The sequence below is a fragment of the Mustela lutreola genome, chromosome 2 (assembly GCF_030435805.1).
Source record: "Mustela lutreola isolate mMusLut2 chromosome 2, mMusLut2.pri, whole genome shotgun sequence".
Lineage (NCBI taxonomy): Eukaryota > Metazoa > Chordata > Mammalia > Carnivora > Mustelidae > Mustela > Mustela lutreola.
Genome location: NC_081291.1, coordinates 23,353,122 through 23,372,820, shown reverse-complemented (window position 1 = coordinate 23,372,820; position 19,699 = coordinate 23,353,122). Strand labels below are relative to the sequence as shown.

The window sequence follows — 19,699 nt, the reverse complement described above, 5'->3', positions numbered from 1 at the left end:
CCTGACTTGGGCTGCTGGGATGGAGGCTGCAGTACAAGATTTCTGGGGCATCAGAATGATGGCGCAAATTCTAAACTCCATTCTTTTCTTGGGCCATTTGAGAAAGGGGCACCATGGGATGGGACAGGAAAGGCCCCGGTGCACTGTGGTCCACTCTAGTGCCATGCAGCAAATCAGGAGGACTCCATTGAAAACCCAAATGGCAAATGTTCACTTGAAGTGTTTGCTCTTCAAAAGCTCACCAATCCCAGAGGCAAAGACCAACCTTTCCTAGGTGAGGTCTCATTATCATATGAAAAACAGTCACACCTACTGTTCCTTGGCCTCCACATAAAGCAACATCCAGGGGGTCTCTCCGTGGCCATCTCCTCTCAGTCCCAGTGCCACAAAGCACATGACTGTTGCCAGTAGCATTCCTGGCCCACAGTGGGACCAGGTCCATCTCAACAGCAAAACTGCCTCCAAACCAAACCCAACTTGACATACAAGCCCTCTTTCCCACTTAAAGACTGGGAACAGGGAGTGCCACAAACCCCTGGACCAGTTAACCCAGATTTTATGGCATCAACTGTGTTTCCAAAGGCCCTCATATATCTACTTTAAAATACACAGTTCAGAGAAACTGGATGCCTTCAGTCTAAGTACATTTCAATCCAAATAGAGCACCTTTTTTTTAACTACTCAAGGAACTGCACCAACCATATCTTTTTTTTTTTTTTTAAACATCATGCACTGAAAACAAAAGGGTTCAAAATTAAGTTCCTTCCTGTCATCATCCTTGAAGCTTTTTAAAGCTGTAAGACTCTCTCATTATGAAATACTTAACAAACTCTAAGTTCCCTTCACCAGCAATGTAAGAGCAAACACTTATGAAAGCTTACCATTCGCCAGTCCCTGTGCAAAACACTTGGCACAGATACACCCAGAGGCACCGTAATCCTACCTGTGGGGAGCAAAAGGAACTCCCCTGAGCTTGCCCATGTGACTTGGGCCAGTGACTCCCCCCTGCCAAGCCTGCATGCTCATCTCTAAATCCATGATATAGGAACAGCATCTCCCTGCCAGGGAGGATGCCAGAGTGCTTACTTAGCACAGGACCTGGTGCATCGAGACTCACTAAGCACAGGGTAGGTAATCTCCTGCTCCTCCTAGCATGTCCACGGGGGTAAGTGAGGAAAAGAGGTCCACTGGTCCCTTAGCTCTTCTCAACAACCTTTCAGCTGCCACGTGGGCCCCCTGCCTCTGAGCGCCAAGTCCACGTTCTGGAGCTGGCTGGACCTCTGTGACATCCTGCTGTGTTGCATAAGTCCCACCCCCACTCCACCCTGGAATGCCAGGTCTGGAGGCTTCCTCATCTGTCAATTGCAGAGGCAGAAACTAAGGAAATTTGTGTCCTTTTCTGCTCTAAAGTTCTTTGATTCACAAGGAAACCCGAGTTGAAACAAAAATAGCATTTCCTTCCCTCAATTTGACAACATTGTTATGAGTATTGAAAACAAAATAAAACATTTCAATTTTGGGGGGAGGATTCAGGCAAATTGAGCCCTCACGTGCCCCTGCTGCTGGAGGAACTGGGAAGCGGCAGGACCTGATCTGGGGAGAAATGTCCTCGCATGCAGAAAGAGCTGGGAAGATGAGATTAGCAAGTCTCTGAACTGGCTTCTGCACTCGGGAATTACCCTGCAGGATGCTGAGGGCACATAGGTGATGAAATGTGAACTTGGGTCCCTGTCCCTGGAGCTTGTCCCTCATTCCCCATGTGACCCTGGAGAAGCGACTTAACTTATGCCTCTCTCACCTTTTTTTGTAAAAGTGGAATAATATAATCCCTCCCTCTGGGGGCTGTTCTAAGGACAAGAGAGTGCATGGAAAATCCTTAGAGGAACACCAAAGGTAGTGGTGCTGAGTCATTTGATCTATTATTAATATACAAGAAGATTCACCACAGCATTATATATATCAAGACTTGCAAACAACTTAAACATCCATATTTGGAGGAAAAGTAAAATCCTTCATGACACACCCATAGACTGGAATAGGATGCAGCCATTTAAGAAAATCATTCACTAGAGTGATGCCAAGAGCAGCTCCCACTGCAATGGTGTAGAGAAGTGGAAAGAAGCTGGACACAAAAGCAAACTGGCAATGCACCTGCAAATTTGAAAAAGAAAAACACCCAAGGACATGCATAGACTTGCAAATTTAAAAAACTAGAAGGAAAGAAACACAAGAACACAAGCCTGCCTTTCAGGTGCTATTTTTCTGTTTGACATTTTTCAGTATATTCCTAAAGTTCCACCAAAGGGGCATTCATTGTATAAATAGAAAATAGTAATTATGGTGGGTTTCGGTGGAGGGGGGCAGCTGTTGCATTTTAATTTCAGGTTCTGAGTGGTAGATATGAATGGCGACTGTGTCTGTAAAGAATATCACTCGCTTTGGGGCCCCTGAGTGGCAGAGTGAGTTAAGCACCTGACTCTTGGTTTTGACTCATGTCCTGATCTCGGGCCCCTGATCTTGGGATCATGGGTTCGAGCCCTGCTTGGGGCTCTATGATCAAAGGGGAGTCTGCTTGAGATTCTCTCTCCCTCTCCCTCTGCCCTTTCCACTCTCTCTCTCTCTAAAAAATAAAATAAATGATTCCTTACAAAAAAAAAAAAAAAAAAAAAAAGGATTATCACTTGCTTTAAGGTAGAGACGTAGGGACACCACACAGGGATCACCATGAAGTGACCAGGGCTGGCTGTCAGAGCAGTATTTCTGTAGCAAAAAAGTTTTTTTTTTCTTCTAAGATACTTCAGAGTTCCCCCCAAAATGTCTCAACTTATTTGGTTAATAGTCATAGCGGCAGTAAGAAGCTATCATTTACTGAGCACTGTGTAGGTGCCAGGATCTGTACTAAGTAGCTCGAAATCCTGACTATATTTGATCGTCACACAGCCTGTGTGTTCTTCCATTTACACAGGAGGAAACTGAAGCACGCAGGGCAGTTTTACTGAAGGTCAAAGCTCAGAAAGTGACCAAGGCAGGTACGGAACCCAAGCCAGTTTCACACTCTTAACTACTAAACTACAGCCCTCCTCCCCTGAATCAAAATAGCACAAAAATATTTTGGAGACAAGCAGATATGTGGCACTGTCAGGCCCAAAGCAGAAATAACATGTGAAAATTTTGATGGGCCAATGAATTGTGAGAGAAGCTAATGTAGGAAGTGGCCATTTACAGCAAAGTGTTAACTACTGAAACTGAAAGGTAAGCAGACCAAAGGTTAGAAATCAAGAACTCTTCAGATTCCAATTCTTTCCCATACTCCTGTGCCAATGTGGCACAAATGTGGGATGTTACAACATTCACATGTTCTAAAGCAAGAACCTAAGACGCACCATTTAGCGGACAAGAAGGAACAGAGTTGGATGCCATCTTGTAAATCCAAAAAGATACATTTCGATTCATCCTGCTGACAATATGAAATTTCAGGGAGCTCCTGGTGGAGAAGACATTCATCACAATTATAATAATATTCCAACAGAGGTGAGGAGAACCTCCAGCTTCATCTGGACTCATTCATTCCATTGAATTCTCATCTCCACATTTTGGCAATCATGGCTTGCAATTTTTATAGTTGCTTAGTCAAACCACAATGTACCTTTGAATGACTTTTGGCAATGAGTGAACATATCACACAGTCACAAGCCATCCTCTGAGGCTGTATACTTGGTGGCACTTCCACTGAAGGCATAAGATTATAAGATGAAAACTAGCACCTGAATCCTATCCAGAAAGGGCATTTGTGCCCCTAGTAATTCTCTTGCTGGCTAACTAAAGAAATAAAGTGTTACCAGAAGAGCTGAGGCAACTCTGATCTTTGAGAGCTGGAATCATCAATGCCAGTTGTCTGAAGGTACCTTCTTGCCTTTGGGCAACACAGAGTAGAAACCAGAGACACTTACCCGCACGGCTTCTGACTTTTTGTGAAACATCTCTTCCATGTTCTTTGCCAGCTTTTTCACCAGTTGGAGGCCATCAATTTCTTCTATGGCAACATCTTTCTCATACTCTTTGTATTTCTGTATGGAGGGAGGGCAACAGGAAAGTCATGAGACACCATACCCATGATTTCGAAGCACTTCTAGTTACTGCCTCTGTTGGATTTGGAGATATGGGACTGTACTTCAAAATTATTAAACCAGCTAGGGAGAAATGTGAAAATTGGCTCTGGATCTCTTAGAAACTTAATAAGCACCCAGGAAAGGAATAAAAGAAAGAAAAACCCTATAGCAATCAAACTGTTCATCATCTGTCCTCTTCAGCTCTTGAAATCAACACTCTACACTTCCAACCTGACCACCCTCAGCCTTTCTTCTGGAGGACAGCCCCAGATTCATTAGTTATTCCACAGCCAGTGCCACTAGAAACTGACTATTCCAAATGTGTCATAAAATAAAAATGAAGAAATTTAACTTGTGTGTGTGTGGGGGGGGGGTTCTCCTTGAACATCACTAACTTAATTTTTTCATGGCCAATCACTGGGGACTTAGGGAAAATTAGTTTAAATGCTATGACTATAATGTAAAATTATAGCAGGAGTAGGCAATCTATAATCCTTGGGCCAAATTCAATCCATCACCTATTTTTATAAATAAAGTTTTATTGGGACAAAACCACACCCATTTGTTTATATATTCAATAAGTTTAGTAGTCACAACAGAGACTGGATAACCCACAAAGACTAAAATATTTACTTTCTTTTATAGAAAAAGTTTGCCAACTCATACGGTGGAATGGATACTGAAGAAAGTCATATGGCAGAGCATCTCATAAACATTTTATTTTTTTTTTTTTTTTTTTTTTTTTTTAAGATTTTTATTTATTTATTTGACAGAGAGAAATCACAAGTAGTCGGAGAGGCAGGCAGAGAGAGAGAGGGAAGCAGGCTCCCTGCTGAGCAGAGAGCCCGATGCGGGACTCGATCCCAGGACCCTGAGATCATGACCTGAGCCGAAGGCAGCGGCTTAACCCACTGAGCCACCCAGGCGCCCCTCATAAACATTTTATAATGAGAGAGTCCTTGCTATGGATTTTAATGTTTCACTTCAAACCACTAAATGCTCTTTGAGGACCTCCTATGAACCCTCAATGAGCTCACAGAAAAGAGAATGTACAGTAAGTACAAAAACCGTAAAAACAAATACTTTGTATATACCATAACAGGCTCATCTGTTCATAAGAGACTGATCTGACCCATAATTTACTCAAATTCTCCAAGCCAATCTTTCATTTAAAACCCACCACACCCTAGTGACTTATCTAGCTAGTGACATATCTCGTTTCACCAGCAGTTCTCAAAGTGCCCCATGATCCGCTGAGGGTTCCCTAACCCTAACAGCATCTCTACATGAAACCAGATTTTCTTCCTAGATTTCAAAAAATCCTAACAGACTTAACACAGAAGCAGATACGAGGATCCACCTGTCTTCTCTTTAACCATTAAAAAGACTGCCCCCCCCACCCAAAAAAAAAGTGTCACTCCACTTTTTCTGTTTGTTTATTTGGAAAATACAGTTATTTTTCATAAAGCACCTATTTATGATAACCATGTTTTTATGCCTGAATTAATTTTTAAACATTTGCATTTTAATTTCTAACACGGCAAATGTCAGTAGATGCAACCCCCATGAGCAGAAGCCCTTGGGGGGTCCTCAGTATTTTGTAAGAGTGTGAAGGAATCCTGAGACCCAAAAGTGTGGGTTAACTAAGGATTTAGTTGTGTTCCCATGGGAAAGAAATACTGTTTATTAGTAAATACCTTCCAAGTGGAGTTTGAATACTTTCAGTGTTGACAGAAATCCCTTACATTTGTGTCGCTAATGAAAGGCTGAGGGCATTCTGCCTAGAGCTCTCAGAGCCCGGCACTGACAGAGCAGATGTGAGAAGGGCAGGAAGGGACTCCCAGACTGGGCATCGGGGCCTCCGGCTGAAACGTCAGGCCTGAGGACTTGGTATTTCTGAGAATTAAGGTGAGCCTAAGGAAATATACAAAATGTTATTCTAGGCTGCCTGAGTCTGGACCAAGACAGACATCTGCTACATTATTCGTAGGACAGTCCGAGCTGCTCTACATTGTCAATGAACTATTGGTTGTAAATGACACTCCAGGACGCCCTGTGCTCTTCTCTCCTGGCCCTGTAGCTTGTGTGGCCTGGAGACAAGGACATGTCCTTGTGCTCACCCAGCAGCCCACAGCAGACAGTCACAGGACTTCTCTGAATGAGGCTCGCTGCAAAACCATTTCAATGCTACAGTATTAGGAGGGTGAAAGTAGGGACGCGGCTACATTATTCTGGGACCCATAATGGTGACCTATCTACCCCTTGAGAGGTTGACTGGGTGGGCTTGAGATGTGGAGCTCTAGCCAGACCAACCATAGCTCAAGCTAACAGCGTCCTCTGGCGTGTGAATAAAACTTCAAGGACAATCACTGGAAATGTTCCCTAAGTTCGAATGCAAGCCAATGTCTTTGGAGCCAAAAATCCTGGGGGTTCTCTGCTGCCTGCCAGATGTGTTCCAAAAGCCAGCAGCTGAGGCCAGCCTATACCCAAGGCAGATTCACTAACCAAACTACCAAGTTCAAGAAGTGAATAAAACAAAACAAATTTGCCTGTCTAATATTTACAGAGTCAATATAATAAGTATCTGTCTTAAGTAATTCTGTAATGAAAGGTGATCTAGAGGCGTAAAATAAAGAAAAATAAAATGCATTTCACAATTAGCCTTTACCTGAATCTTCTGGTTTCTAGATAGGGCCCCAGTATTCTGGTCATATCTGTTCTTGCCTGTATTTTTCCTCTAGAAAGGAATCCATTTATTTCACTATAACCATCCCCCAAGGTTTCAGTGAGATCTCCCTGCAGCCTGTCTTCCTATGAGTCTCCTCGGTGAAAATGAGCCAGTGACTTGACAGAGGGCTGGTCTCCCAGGCCTACTTGTGCCTGGTGACCTAGCTAATCAGAATCTCAATACAAACCTCCTTGCCAAGCTAGGAATCCCAGATCTGGGACAAATGTAACCATTCACCAGTTCTAGTCCTCTGCCAGCCGAAATCCTCTCCCCCAGGACGTGTGTCAATGGGTCCTCCTTTGCCAATGAGCCAAGCCTGTACTACTTTCTCCCCACCCAGGGGAAGTTATCCCATAAGCAAAAATCATCCTGCTTTTCAAAATGTGTTAATGCCTCTAGGAATGGGGTCGAACAGCTTAATGCCTTACTCTTACCAGGAAATGTTACACTTTGCTGGAATCAAGAAATTGAGGAACAGAGATAGCCATTGGTCAAATGCAAGCCCTTAATGGCTTGGGATGGTCAAAGCCACCCAGAACCTTTAAAAATGTGCCTAGTGTACAAAACCAAGCAATTTGGGGTGCCTAGTGTACAAAACCAAGCAATTTGGGGTGCCTGGGTGGCTCAGTGGGTTAAGCCTCTGCCTTGGGCTCAGGTCATGATCTCAGGGTACTGGGATTGAGCCCCGCATTGGGCTCCCTGCTCAGCGGGGAGCCTGCTTCCCTTCCTCTCTCTCTCTCTGCCTGCCTCTCTGCCTACTTGTGATCTCTGTCTGTCAAATAAATTTAAAAAAATAAAATAAAAAATCTAAAAGAAAAAAAAAAAAAAACCCAAGCAATTTTTTTTTTAAACCTCCAGCAACCAGATAAAGGAAGCTACAATGGTACAACAGAATTCCACAAAGCCATCCCAAATTGTGTAAAAGAACCTAAGAAGTGTGCACACACAGTATGTTACAATATGTTACAGATAGTAGTCCGTAACTTTTTGTTTTAAATTACTCATCTGCTGTATACACCCATACCCAGGAACACCAAGCTAGAAGGAACATATGCCAAATGTTCACAGCTGGCCATATGATCGCCAAGGATTTTTCTCTTTCTTTCTGTGTTTACCTGTATTTCCTAATTTTTACAATGAACATACTATTTTGGAAATTAGAAAATATAAAAGTTGTAGTTATGTGCGAATAGCATATGGGCACCTAATAAACAGATTTCTTTAGGGAAATGCGGTCTCAATTAGAATCTGTGTAATTAAGCAGCATGTCTTCATTAGCAGAGCCTGAGGAAGTCAGTAAAACGAGTCCTCCGTGTACCATGGGCTCAGCACGGTGCCGGAAGCTTTTCATGTATTAATTTGTCTAATCCTTACAGCCACAGCCATCCCAAGAGTTAGGTATTATCCCCAAATTGCAGACGGGAAACTGAGGCATAGAGAGGTTTTAGACAGTAGTTGGAAGTCAAATGGTTAGAGTGAGCTTTAAAACCATTGAGGTCTGACTTCTAATCGCTACGTTTTTTGAACTCAGGGGCAGGGGGTAAGGGACCTACAGTCCAAACATTTGCAAATTTGTTTCAGAGGACCCATTTCACTGCCTTCATGACCCGTCTTCTTGTTCTTGTCCCCAACAGTGGCTTGGACTCACCAAGAGAGTCAATTACCAAAAGCCAGAGACAGCACCTGTTCAAGGAGTGCGGCAGCTGCTCCCACAGCTGGGGCACATCGGACGTCGCAGCAGGGGACTCTGTCCCTCCGAGGGCCACTGAGGGGCTGGGCTTGAAGCCTGGCCTCAGAGGAGCAAACATAGCTCCTGAGAATAAAAACACCCAGACCGAAAAGAGCAAGCCCACTCTGAAAGGAGATGTGGAGCCTTAATTATAAATCACTCCCTGGCTGTGTTTGAGCTACAAAATGTCTTTTGTTCTCCAAGGTACCAAGAAAGACCTGGAGGCAAATCACCCCACAGGCTTCTTCCCTCAGGATTTGCCTCCCCCCACTGCTGGGTAGGCAGTGGCGCTTTCTTTCCTAAGGCTTCCAGGACTGTACTAGCAATTTTCTCTGCTTCATAAAACAGCAGCAGCCCTTCAACCAGGAAAAGAAGTCAGGAAGGAATCAGCAGGCCCCCGTAAACACAGAAAGAAAGGCAGAAGAAAGGACATGCAGGCGATACCGCAGCACCTCATGAAAGAGTCAGGCCAGTCGGGATTTGAATCCCGTCCCCGGCACGTGCCACTTCTACACTGTGTCTCCTCTCTACCAGGCAAGGTACTAGGCACAAGCAAAGTTAAAGAAAGCTGGTGGTCTGTTGGTCAGGAGTGTTCTTATAAGTGAACGGGCTGAGAAGATACAGCATCATGGTAAGTGCCCTGATGGGGTGGTCAAGACAGTGCCTCCCTGCTTCCTGGACCCTTAAACGGATGACAGGCTTGGGAAGGGGAGAGACAAAACAGGGAACATGCCAGGCAGAGGGAAGAGCAGGGACAGAGGTGCAGGGATAAGAGGCTGGCTGGGGCTCAAGGAACTACCCCCTGTTCCACTTCACTGGTGCGCAGATGCCCAAGGTAGGGACTCTGCTGAGAGCCGAGGCCAAAGAAGTTAGCGGGCCAGGCCATCAGGGAGTGGGTTAGGAGTAAGATTTTTGGACCTTCTCCTGATTTGGGTAGGTGGGTGGGGTATGGAGCTAGGCAACAGTCAGAGCCACGGAAGGGTTCAGGGGTGCGAGGGACTCGGTAATCCCACGTGTGCTTTTAGAGAAACCTCGGTGTGCAGAAAGGGTAGGAGGGAAGAAGACCGGATGGAGAAAAGTTGCTGAGGGGCCCGAGTGGTCAGGATTCGGGAGATGACACAGTGGGGAGGCCACAAGGGTCAGAGCCCTTCTGGGGCTCCCTGGAAGACATCGAGAGGGCTGACAGGAGGACACCACAGCAGTCTGGGCTGGCCAGCTGGGTGGCCATGTCACTGAACCTCTGGGGCCTCAGTTTTGTGAGTCAGAGCACCAGGGATCACGAGGCCCTCTTCCAGGGCCTGGGGAGTGGGGGGTGGAAGAAGGACCATCTGTGAAAGCCCCAGCCCAGAGCCTGCACGGAATGCCCGCTCCAAATCCTCAAGCTCTGGGGTTTCCCTCTTGGCCCTTCTGCCACGGAGGATTCTAGTGAGTGCTGTATGTTCGTGCTAACCCTTCCCGAACTGAAGCTCTTAATGTAAGAGACTAATTCCAACAGGTTGGCTGAGGACACCGGTACACTTCAGTTGGCTGTGCCCAGCCTCTGGGCTGCCCCTGGGCTCAAAGGAGTGGCCAGAGAGAGACTGGAGCCCCACAGCCCAGACCAGGGTGGAGGCAGAGCACAGCCCTTCCCAAGAACACCTCCCTGCATTCATAACACAGAAGGAGGGCAAGCTGGGGACTTTTTCCTCCCTCTGTCATAAGAGAACATCTGAAGCTTCCATCCCTTCTGTTAGCAGAATCAGCATTTGGCAAGAAATCTTATGATGAGCCAAGAACATTCATCATTTGAGAAGGGAGACACAGAAATGCATTATTTCTGCAGCGTCTCTTTTGCCAGATCATTTCACACAAACACCAGGAAGAGAAGAGCACTACTTCACTGTCAGAACACTTAATGCTGTTCATACATTTGGGTCATTTTTTTTCCCTACGTGAGGACTACGTATCTAGAAGTGAGTCACCTGGAGCAGATCCTAAAGAGGGGACTCGGGTCCGGAGACTTCTGGCCAATCTCAGTTAATTGGGATAAAAGCCAAACATGGGAGAGAGGCTCCGAGGACCTCTGTGGCTACAGCAGGAACAAAGTGCCTCCCACTGAAGACGAATGCAGGCATTACCCATAGCCAAAGAGCTGCTGCATCTGAACATGGTCTCTTGGCCAAATTTTCTCAGCAAAACCTGAAATTACATCTCTAGATTCAGCATCATTAAATCACTAGATGAAGACTGACAGAAGGTCCAGGGGAGGAGATGGCAAAGCAAAGACCTGCCCATCCCCAAGTAGAATCCAGGGAGCCTGCCTCAATGCCCATGATGTGAGAGAAATGGTGAGAAATCAGCTTGCTTCCCCATCCCTCTCCTAAGCCTCCAGCACTTCCCTAGAAACCCCCTGACCCCGATCCCTGCAATAAACCCTGTCCCTAGGAAACTCTGGAGACAGGTGCAGCTCAGAACCTGAAAGGTGGTTCGTTCACATAAGAGCTTAAGATACTTCATGTTCCTACTTTAAGGTTCAATTTTCAATCTTATTCTCATTCCTTCTAGCTCTGAAGGAGCCACAATACAGAAGCTGAACTCATTAAACCCATCATTAAATAAGGATCACACACACACACAGACACACACACACAGAAACTAAATTGAACTCACTGCTATTTTCATTCATCCAACAAATATTTGGAAATAGCTTACATGTGCCAGGCGGGTGGAGGGAACAGAGAACTATTGGCAAACACGTGTATTCCCTGGGGGTAGACAGAAGCCAATTTGTGGTCCATTTTGTTAAAAATAGGTAATAAGCAAGTTGGAACAGAGATGCCTGGATCATCTCTATCTAAACTTGAGCCCTGATATCCCACCTGGCCATTCTGCATAGTTCTCCTTCCAAGGTCACACCTGTGTGCCGTGCAGGTTGATCACATCTGCCATCTGTGGGAAGGCATTGTGTGTCTTCTATTGAGTGCGTAACAGTCTATAAAGTACAGACATATATTTCTCCTTGAGTAGGGAGGGTTGAGGACTAGGAGTTATGAGCAAATCAACAGTCCTATAAACAGTGAAAACTTGGCCAGGAACAGGAAGGACATCACAGTCACCAGGGAGGTAAAAGGTTCCAGGGAAGGATATAAAACAATGAATTTGCCAAGGGGTGAAGAAAAGGGGATGACTGTACACCACGTATAATTCCCTGCCTCCTGGGAGATGAAGTCTATGAAATATGCTATTAATCTCCCGAGACAGTCATGAACCATCACAAGGTGGCTGATGAACAGAGGCAGGGCATCTGTGATCAAGGCTTGGTGGACAGTGGGAACAAGAGTAGGATGGGGAGAAGGGATAGAAGGGGAGGGGAGAGTCTCTTTAGACATGTGTAAACTCATGAGATACCCCTCCAACGGGGAGAAGGTAATGCAGTTCCTGCTCTGTCTCATTCCTAGCAGAGGTGGTTGACCACGATGGGATGGGAGGGAAAGAAACCCCATGGATTTTGCTGGAATACTACTGATTTGGAACCTGGTAGCAGCATCCTGCTTGGCTTAGAATCACTGGCTGGGGTTCAAGATACAGGAAGATCAACAACAGGCATTCCATTTGCTAGGCAGCTTGGTAATGTGCTAAGAGCAGGGACTTCTCAGCTAGGCACACTAAGTTCAAGCGTCACCACTCACGAGCTATGTGACAAGCTGCTCAGCTTCCTTCAGCCTCCTTTCCTGCATCAGTAAACGGGATGACATCAGACCTCACAGTGTGCTTAGGATGATCCAAGGGGGTCAAGTGTGTAAAGTACCCAGCAGAATGCTGGATAAGGCATAGTGCCCTCCCAAATGGTGATGGTGTTGGCGGAGGTGGTCATAAATTCTGACATTTGTTCTATAACATCTGAGAATGGTCATTCTCTTGCCTCAACCAGAAGATACTCTGAACCAACGTTCACAGTCTAACTGATGAACTAGCCCTGAATGGTGCTCTAGGCAATGGTATTTTTCAAATACATTCCCAAGGCACTGAGGGGTCTTCAACAGTAACTCTTTGGGGAATGGCTCTCTGCTGGCAGGAACCGGATGCTAGAAGTCTCTATTTACACAGTAGAAATGACAGTTTTTAGATATGGCACTAAAGGTGTTGCAGTAAAAACTAATCATCTACAATTTTTGGATTCTCTTCTTATAGGCAGTGTCATTTTCTTATTATGACATAAATGCACTTAGTATTCCTCTCGACTCAATTATTGCATACAGAAGTGTCACTTCAAAATACAACACTCCAAAGCAATTATGTTTCTAAGTAAATATACTTCCAAATCCTTTAAGCTGATGTTAGGAACGCTTCTTCTTAACCATAACAACGAACCTAACTGAATGCACAGCACTGTAGGTCACAGAGGAATACTTTTCTATTTGAAAATGAAAAGTGCCATTTTGTACAAATAATTCTGCTTCACACAGGTAATTCCAATCAAGGGTCTCCAAGGTCCAAAAACCACCCACAATTCATCCGGTGCTCTTCCAGATCTAGGTAGGTGGGGAAAAACTTTATGGAATGCAGTTCTTCTCTGTCAAAGCCATCAGAATAAGAAACAATTTGCAGGAGAAGTAGAGACCCCAGGGAGGAAGGAACGAAGGAGAAAAGATGAGGTACCACGTTACAACCCAAAGAACAAACAGACGGTGGGGAGGAAGCAGCTGGGCTCCAACCTCTGCAGGGCTGCGGCACGTGGACACCACCTGTGGGACCTGGACAACCACCTGTAAGCAGTTCTTGCTCCATGGGGAGAAAAGCATGGATACGGGTCACCACTAAAGGGAGCAGAGTTTGCTCAAAATATTACTAAGATCCTCCAGCTGGGAGATGGAGGTCGTGGTCTGGTCTAAATGACTTTTCCAGGTGCCTTCTGGTCCTCACCTCGAAGGAGCACTACAATGAGAGTTACCGGGGCCCCCTGGCCCTTATGGCCCTAGCATCCTTATTCCCCACTTGCTTTCTGGAGTGCCCTCCTAAATCACAGTGTTCCAGGGACCTACCCTTCAGGGCAGCTGGCTTGGCGGTGGGTGGTCTCTCAGAGATTTCCAGTACTCTTGTATTGTCAGGTCCTGAATTGAAAGATAGATATCTCTCCTCTCCCTGTTTTACTGTCTATCTGCCTTTTTTTTTTTTTCTAACCTTGCTAAGTCTCATAAGCTTTTACTGTTCAACACAGTCAACTGGACAAATGTTACTGATACATTTTAGCTCTGGAGATAAAACTGAGTGTGAGTGTTGCATTCGATTTCCTGTTTTACACGAGGGGAGTTCAGACAGAGGCAAGCTACAAAACCAGCTGTTGATACAACCATCCTTGCCCAAACGTGGTGACATTCTATACTGCTTTAAAACAGGGAGTCATCTTCCTACTGAACAAAACCAAATGATTTTGAGGCTTCTAATAAAAAAAAAAAATCCAACTCTTGGGTATTTTCTGGATTACTGCATGGGATCTGAGGCTCTGAAATGTACATTTTTATGCTGTACCTACATCCTCACAACACTAAAAGCCAAAATAATGACTACAGGTCCACATGTGTTGTGCATTGTATGCATTTACGAGTGCATTTTATATACACCAGCAAATTTAAACACAGCCAAACTGCAAATAATAAAACATTACTTTACAAAGCCCGGATGACTTGAAATAGATTATTTTCTCCAGCCTACTCTTTCCAAACACATTTTTCTGCTGTTCCAATGTAAAATAATTCACCCGTCTTGCTCCCCAAGGATCCAAGGGAATAGCAACAATGACAATAAAAATAATTTTATTACTAATTATTATTATTATTATATAATTTATTTTTAATAATAACCAGCACTTAAGTTTGGGTCAGAGAGATACTGTTTCCTCCCATTCTACAGGTTAGGGACTGAAGCACAGAGAGATTAGCCAAGTTACCCAGGGTTACACTACCAGTACTTGGTACTGATTATTTTATTCATCATGGGAGCAGTAGCCACTATAACAAAAATATCCCCACGTCTCAGCGGTCTCACGCAATAGACCTTTATTCCTCATTTCTACAGCGGCCCCATCCTCGCCTGCAGCCTTCCACATGGTGATTCAGGGACCCAGGATCGTCCCATCACGTGATTCTGCTCTCCCTCGGGCCTTGGAGGCTTCTGCATTCAGCAAGCCGGTGGGGAGTGAGGGCGAGGAGAAGACACACCTGCTTCCTCAGCCTGGAAGTGGCATGCTGCCACTCTGCCCACATTCCAGGAACCCGCGCGAGCCGCTGGGCCCAACCCAACACACCAGGGCGCAGGAAAGGGAACAGGAGGCTGGGGAGCCATGTCCAGGCTCTAAGGCCACACTGTGCCAATGGAGACGGAAATCATCCAGGACCTGCGAGCTGTCTGTGCTGCTGTCCCAGAGCTGGGACTCGAACCCAGACAGCATGGCCTTGGAGTCTATACTCTTCACCGCCACACTTCAGTTGAAAAGCTTGATAAGCTGTAGGTAGAGGAAAACCTTCGATTAAAATTTTGGCCGGGAAGCATCTACAAGATGGATAATTTAGAGCTAGGACAATCAAGTCACCAGCTACAGAAAGGATCATACGATCCAATCACTTGTGTGTGTAATTACGGTCAGGCTCGGATGTTAAAGGCCAAGATATGCAACCCAGAAAGGAACCCATGATAAACAATTCTTAGACCTTCTGTCCGATTTCCTTAATCCCCACTCAAATAAAACTGCTATTTGAGTAACATCAGTGACCTTCTCCAGCATGCCTATGAGTTGCCCAGGCGCCACAAAAGTTAATTGGCTTAACTAAAGTCTCTTTAATTCCATATCCAAGATGTCCTGGAAATCGAAGGAATCGATGAATGAGTCTGCTAGATCCGTAACAAGCTTAGAGCTAATAGTATTTGCAGCAACTCAAGTGGTTTCTGTACCTACAGAGCCAGAAGCTGCAATGAAGGTTAGGTAACCCTGCAGCTGAATAGAACTTTAACTCCATCCATCCCAAGCTGAACAGAGAGGTCCTGGTTTACAGAGCAGCTGGACCCTAGCTTTTCCTGGGGGAATCGTGGAGAACTGCGGTGGGACCATGGCCAATAGTATGAACCTGCTCTCCGTCCTACTCAAAGGAAGAGCTGAAAACTCAGTCTCCTCTGTACAAAGGGAGGGGGTGCGGAGATTCTGTTACCGGATGCCGACCTCAGAAGCTACAAGAAAACAGTCCACAGCACCGGCATCCTCTCTGCAAACATCCTCTTGCCTCATGTGTGCCCAGAGGAGCTGCAGGAGGTTGCAGCAGGGGACACCCCATTTTATCCACCATAAACAGTGTCCAAAAATGAAGGTGTTAGAGCAGAGCTGCCCCGATGCTGAGATGCAAAGCAGAATCGGAGCCTTCAGGGGTTCAGCGACCCCTCACTGCAGAATCCAGAGATTTCCTGACATAATTCCCCAAGCCCAGCATAGAGCACTCCTCCCCAGAATCTTTCAGCTCATGCTGTTAGAATCCGATGGGAACTTAGAAATGTTCTAACTCAAACGCTTCCCGAGGCTAGGTGGGTTGTCCCCAGTAAGGGAATGAAGCTGGGCTGGAGCCTTTGGCAAAGAGCAGAGCTTCTGTCCCATCCTTCAATGGTGGCTACTTTTCCACTGCTGCTGATCTTTGTGGGGTGAGGGGCAGCCAGTGAGCCCCCAACCTTCCATGTGTTAAGAGGTGCCAGCAATCTATGTTTCATATGAAATCTGTCGCTGAGCCTGCTTCTTTGAACACTCTGGGACCCAGATACCAACCATATCTCAACATCTTCCTCATACACTTTCACATGAGGAGCCCAAGACAGAAGAACAGGGCTCCCCTCTCCCGCAGGCAGAGATGTGCTGGAGGGTGTGGACGGTTTCCTGGCATCTGCCACTAACTCCTAAAGCAGGCGCTGCTACGATCTTTACTATAATATGAGTGCGAGGCACCAAGAGGGCGGCCGCTAGCCTGGGCCAATAAGGGACAGACGTTCACCTCCTATCGTCCCAGCATCCCAGCCAGGGTGGACAGAGCCAGGGTCCTCCTCACCGTTTGGGTCCCCTGATGCCGGCTTCCCCGACAGACAGCCCCCCCCCCCCCCCCCGCCACTGACGTACAGGCAGAAGCACTGGGTTCCTCGGGCATTCGGGGTTGCTAGGCATGGAGATAAAGCCCTAAAACTGAGGAATCTAGACAGGCGGAGAGAAGCCCACACATTATTCCCGAAATAGGGTTTTTTCTGTGGTGGTTTGAAGAATTCTAGTGTCCTAGGGAATGTTAACTAAGGTTTCCGTTTCTCTCTCTCTCTCTCTCTCTCTCTCACACACACACACACACACACACCCTCCTTCTTTCTCTTTCTTTCCCTCTCGCTCTCTCTCATACACACAAAATCACTATGCTACCAGTATTTTTCCTCCTAATATGTACATAGGAAAATATAAGGAAATTAACCAATACATCCATGTTATTCTTATCAACATGCTATGAAGCGCCTTTAAGATGGGGATTTGGGGTGGTTGGGGGCACTACTCTGGCATCTGGTGAATCCCACTGACCCCTTCTCAGAATGATACTTTTTTTAAAAAATATTTTTATTTATTTATTTACTTGAGACAGAGAGAGAGAGAAAAGAGGAAGGGAAGGAAGGAGCAGAGGGAGAGGGAAAGGAAGTTCCCCGCTGAGCAGGGAGCCCACCATGGGACTCAATCCCAGGACCCCGGCATCATGACCTGAGCCAAAGACAGACACTTAACCAACTGAGCCGCCCAGGTGCTCTGGAAGGAGACCTTTCAAAGAGAAAAGAAAACACACAGGAAAAGAAACCAGTTATACTGAAATTCAGTTTTCAAAATGTCTACGACATAAATTTGTGATGCGGTAATGTCAGTCTTTCTTCATGGGCTCACGGAAGGGCAAGATCTCGTAGTGAGTCTGTAGCCGCCACATGCCCAGTGCCAAGGCCTGAGTGCCCGCGGCCAGGAGCTGCCTGTATCAGCTCTGGTACGATATGAAGATATCTGTGCTTTCCGGCAGTGACAAAGTCACAGCCGCCATTGTGGCTTGTTACCTACATTTCTAAGATAAAGTCATACATTACGGTTAGAGGTTAGTAAGAACAAAAGAGGTCTCTTCTTCCCACCTTGGTTCAGAGCCCCCTGTGCTCTTCCCAACGCATGGACACAGGTTCAGCGTCCCTACACACTCCCCAAGAATAGCAAGAGGTCCCAGAAAATGTTAGCCGATGTATGGAGGGTGAAGGGCATCTGCCTGTTGACTGCTAGTTTCTGTCCCGTGGACCGTCCAGTCACCAACACACATTCACAATCCAATGTAAGATTTCTCTATATTAAACATATACATCACATTGCAGACATTTCCTGCAATAATTAATTCTCCCAGATGGTCCTGCTGTCTGTGTAAGTGAAGCTCGTAGTTGATGAGTTTCTCTGGGTGCTCTGTCAATAAACGATGATTTCTCAAATGTTTCAGGGAACGGTAAACACTAAACTGGAAAAAATATTTATCTCAGGCCATGGTGTTAGAGCAGAATTGACGGGCATCATCATTTTCTCCACTTTATACCACTGGGTTATTAGAATTCTTCACAAAGACCATACATTCATGTATTATTTGTGTGATTAAAAATATATAAAGTGTCGAGTTCAAAGAAATTTAGTAATCACTGACATAAAAGTATAATAAATGCCTCATAACATGCAAAGAGAAATAGGACTAACTCAGAAGGCTACACTTGAGACATAAATTAAACAACCCACTGAACAAGCCCAGCTTTCCCCACAGCTACTAGATGTCCATATCAAAAAATGGTTCACCCATTGTCTGCCATCAGAGAAATCTGCTCATCAAATAATGCTAAGTGGGGGCGCCTGGGTGGCTCAGTGGGTTAAAGCTTCTGCCTTCGGCTCCGGTCATGGTCTCAGGGTCCTGGAAACGAGCCTCTCATCAGGCTCTCTGCTCAGCAGGGAGCCTGCTTCCCCCTCTCTCTCTTTCTCTGCCTGCCTCTCTGCCTACTTGTGATCTCTCTCTGTCAAATAAATAAATAAAATCTTTAAAAAAAAATAATGCTAAGTGAAGTGTGTTAAGTCTATAACTAAAGCTATGTCAAAACCCAAAGCAAAAGACAGTGGGTGGGGTCACCAAAAAATTCTTAAGACCATAGCTGGGGTATGGTAGAATTTGGGTTCAATTTTTCCAGTTTTCTAAATTTGTTATGCGATGCTGCTTTTAAAACAGGAAGAAGCAAGGTCTGAGATGGTGAAGAAGAGAAAGTAGGTAAGGATGGATTCAAGTCTAGGAAGGCTGGCTCCAGAACCCAAGTTCTAGTAAAATGAGAATTTTTCTTATTATGAAAGCAAAATGTTCTCACTGTCGGAAGAACTATGAGAACATAGATAGAAGCAAACAGAAAATAACAACAAAAAGAAAACCCTTAATCCCACTTCCCCCAAATACCATGATTTATATCCGCACAGCTTTTTTTTAAAATGTAAAATTATAACTGTTTCTTTCTAATCACAGTGAGATCATTCTATAGATGACAACAGGATATATCTTCTCATTATTCCTTCAGGAGGCTTAAACACAAAACAGTTCATCCTTTGGACCACCCAAATAAAGAAGGGGAGTGTTCAAGGGTCTGATAACCCCAGGGCCCTCACCAGGTTACCCTGCAGCCCTTGGGGTGGATGTGGTCAAAATAACACAATACAGGCCTGCCACAAAAGAGGAGAGGTACGTTTAGAGCAGTGGTTCTCAATGTCTCCCCAGGAACATCTAGTAGCGTCTGGAGACGTTTTGGGTTTTCACAAAATAAAAGCAGGTTGGAGGAGGAGGCTGCTCCTAGTATCCAGTGGTACAACTAGGATGCCACTAAACATCCTACAAAGTACAGAATCGCCCCTACGACAAAGGATTATCCAGACAAATACGTCCATGTGCAGATGTTGCTAAGGCCTGGGTTAGAGAATTGTTTTCAATACTGAATGCATACAACACAAATCCTAATGACCATCAAGCCCAATCTCCCTCCAAAAGGGGAACTTCTGCCCATCTGGACAAGGGGTCCCTAGACCCTTCCAGGGAGGCTCCTGCAACCTCA

At 45.5% G+C, this 19,699-nt stretch overlaps 1 protein-coding gene across 1 annotated transcript in view; it reads right to left on the bottom strand.

Annotated features, from left to right (window-relative positions):
• The window catches only part of CACNA2D3 (calcium voltage-gated channel auxiliary subunit alpha2delta 3), an 867,979-nt gene that overhangs the window by 681,966 nt on the left and 166,314 nt on the right, over positions 1-19,699 (bottom strand). Inside the window, exon 3 of the mRNA XM_059161213.1 lies at positions 3,951-4,067. Within this exon, the coding sequence (XP_059017196.1) occupies positions 3,951-4,067 (117 nt within the window). The remainder of the gene's footprint in view (positions 1-3,950; positions 4,068-19,699) is intronic.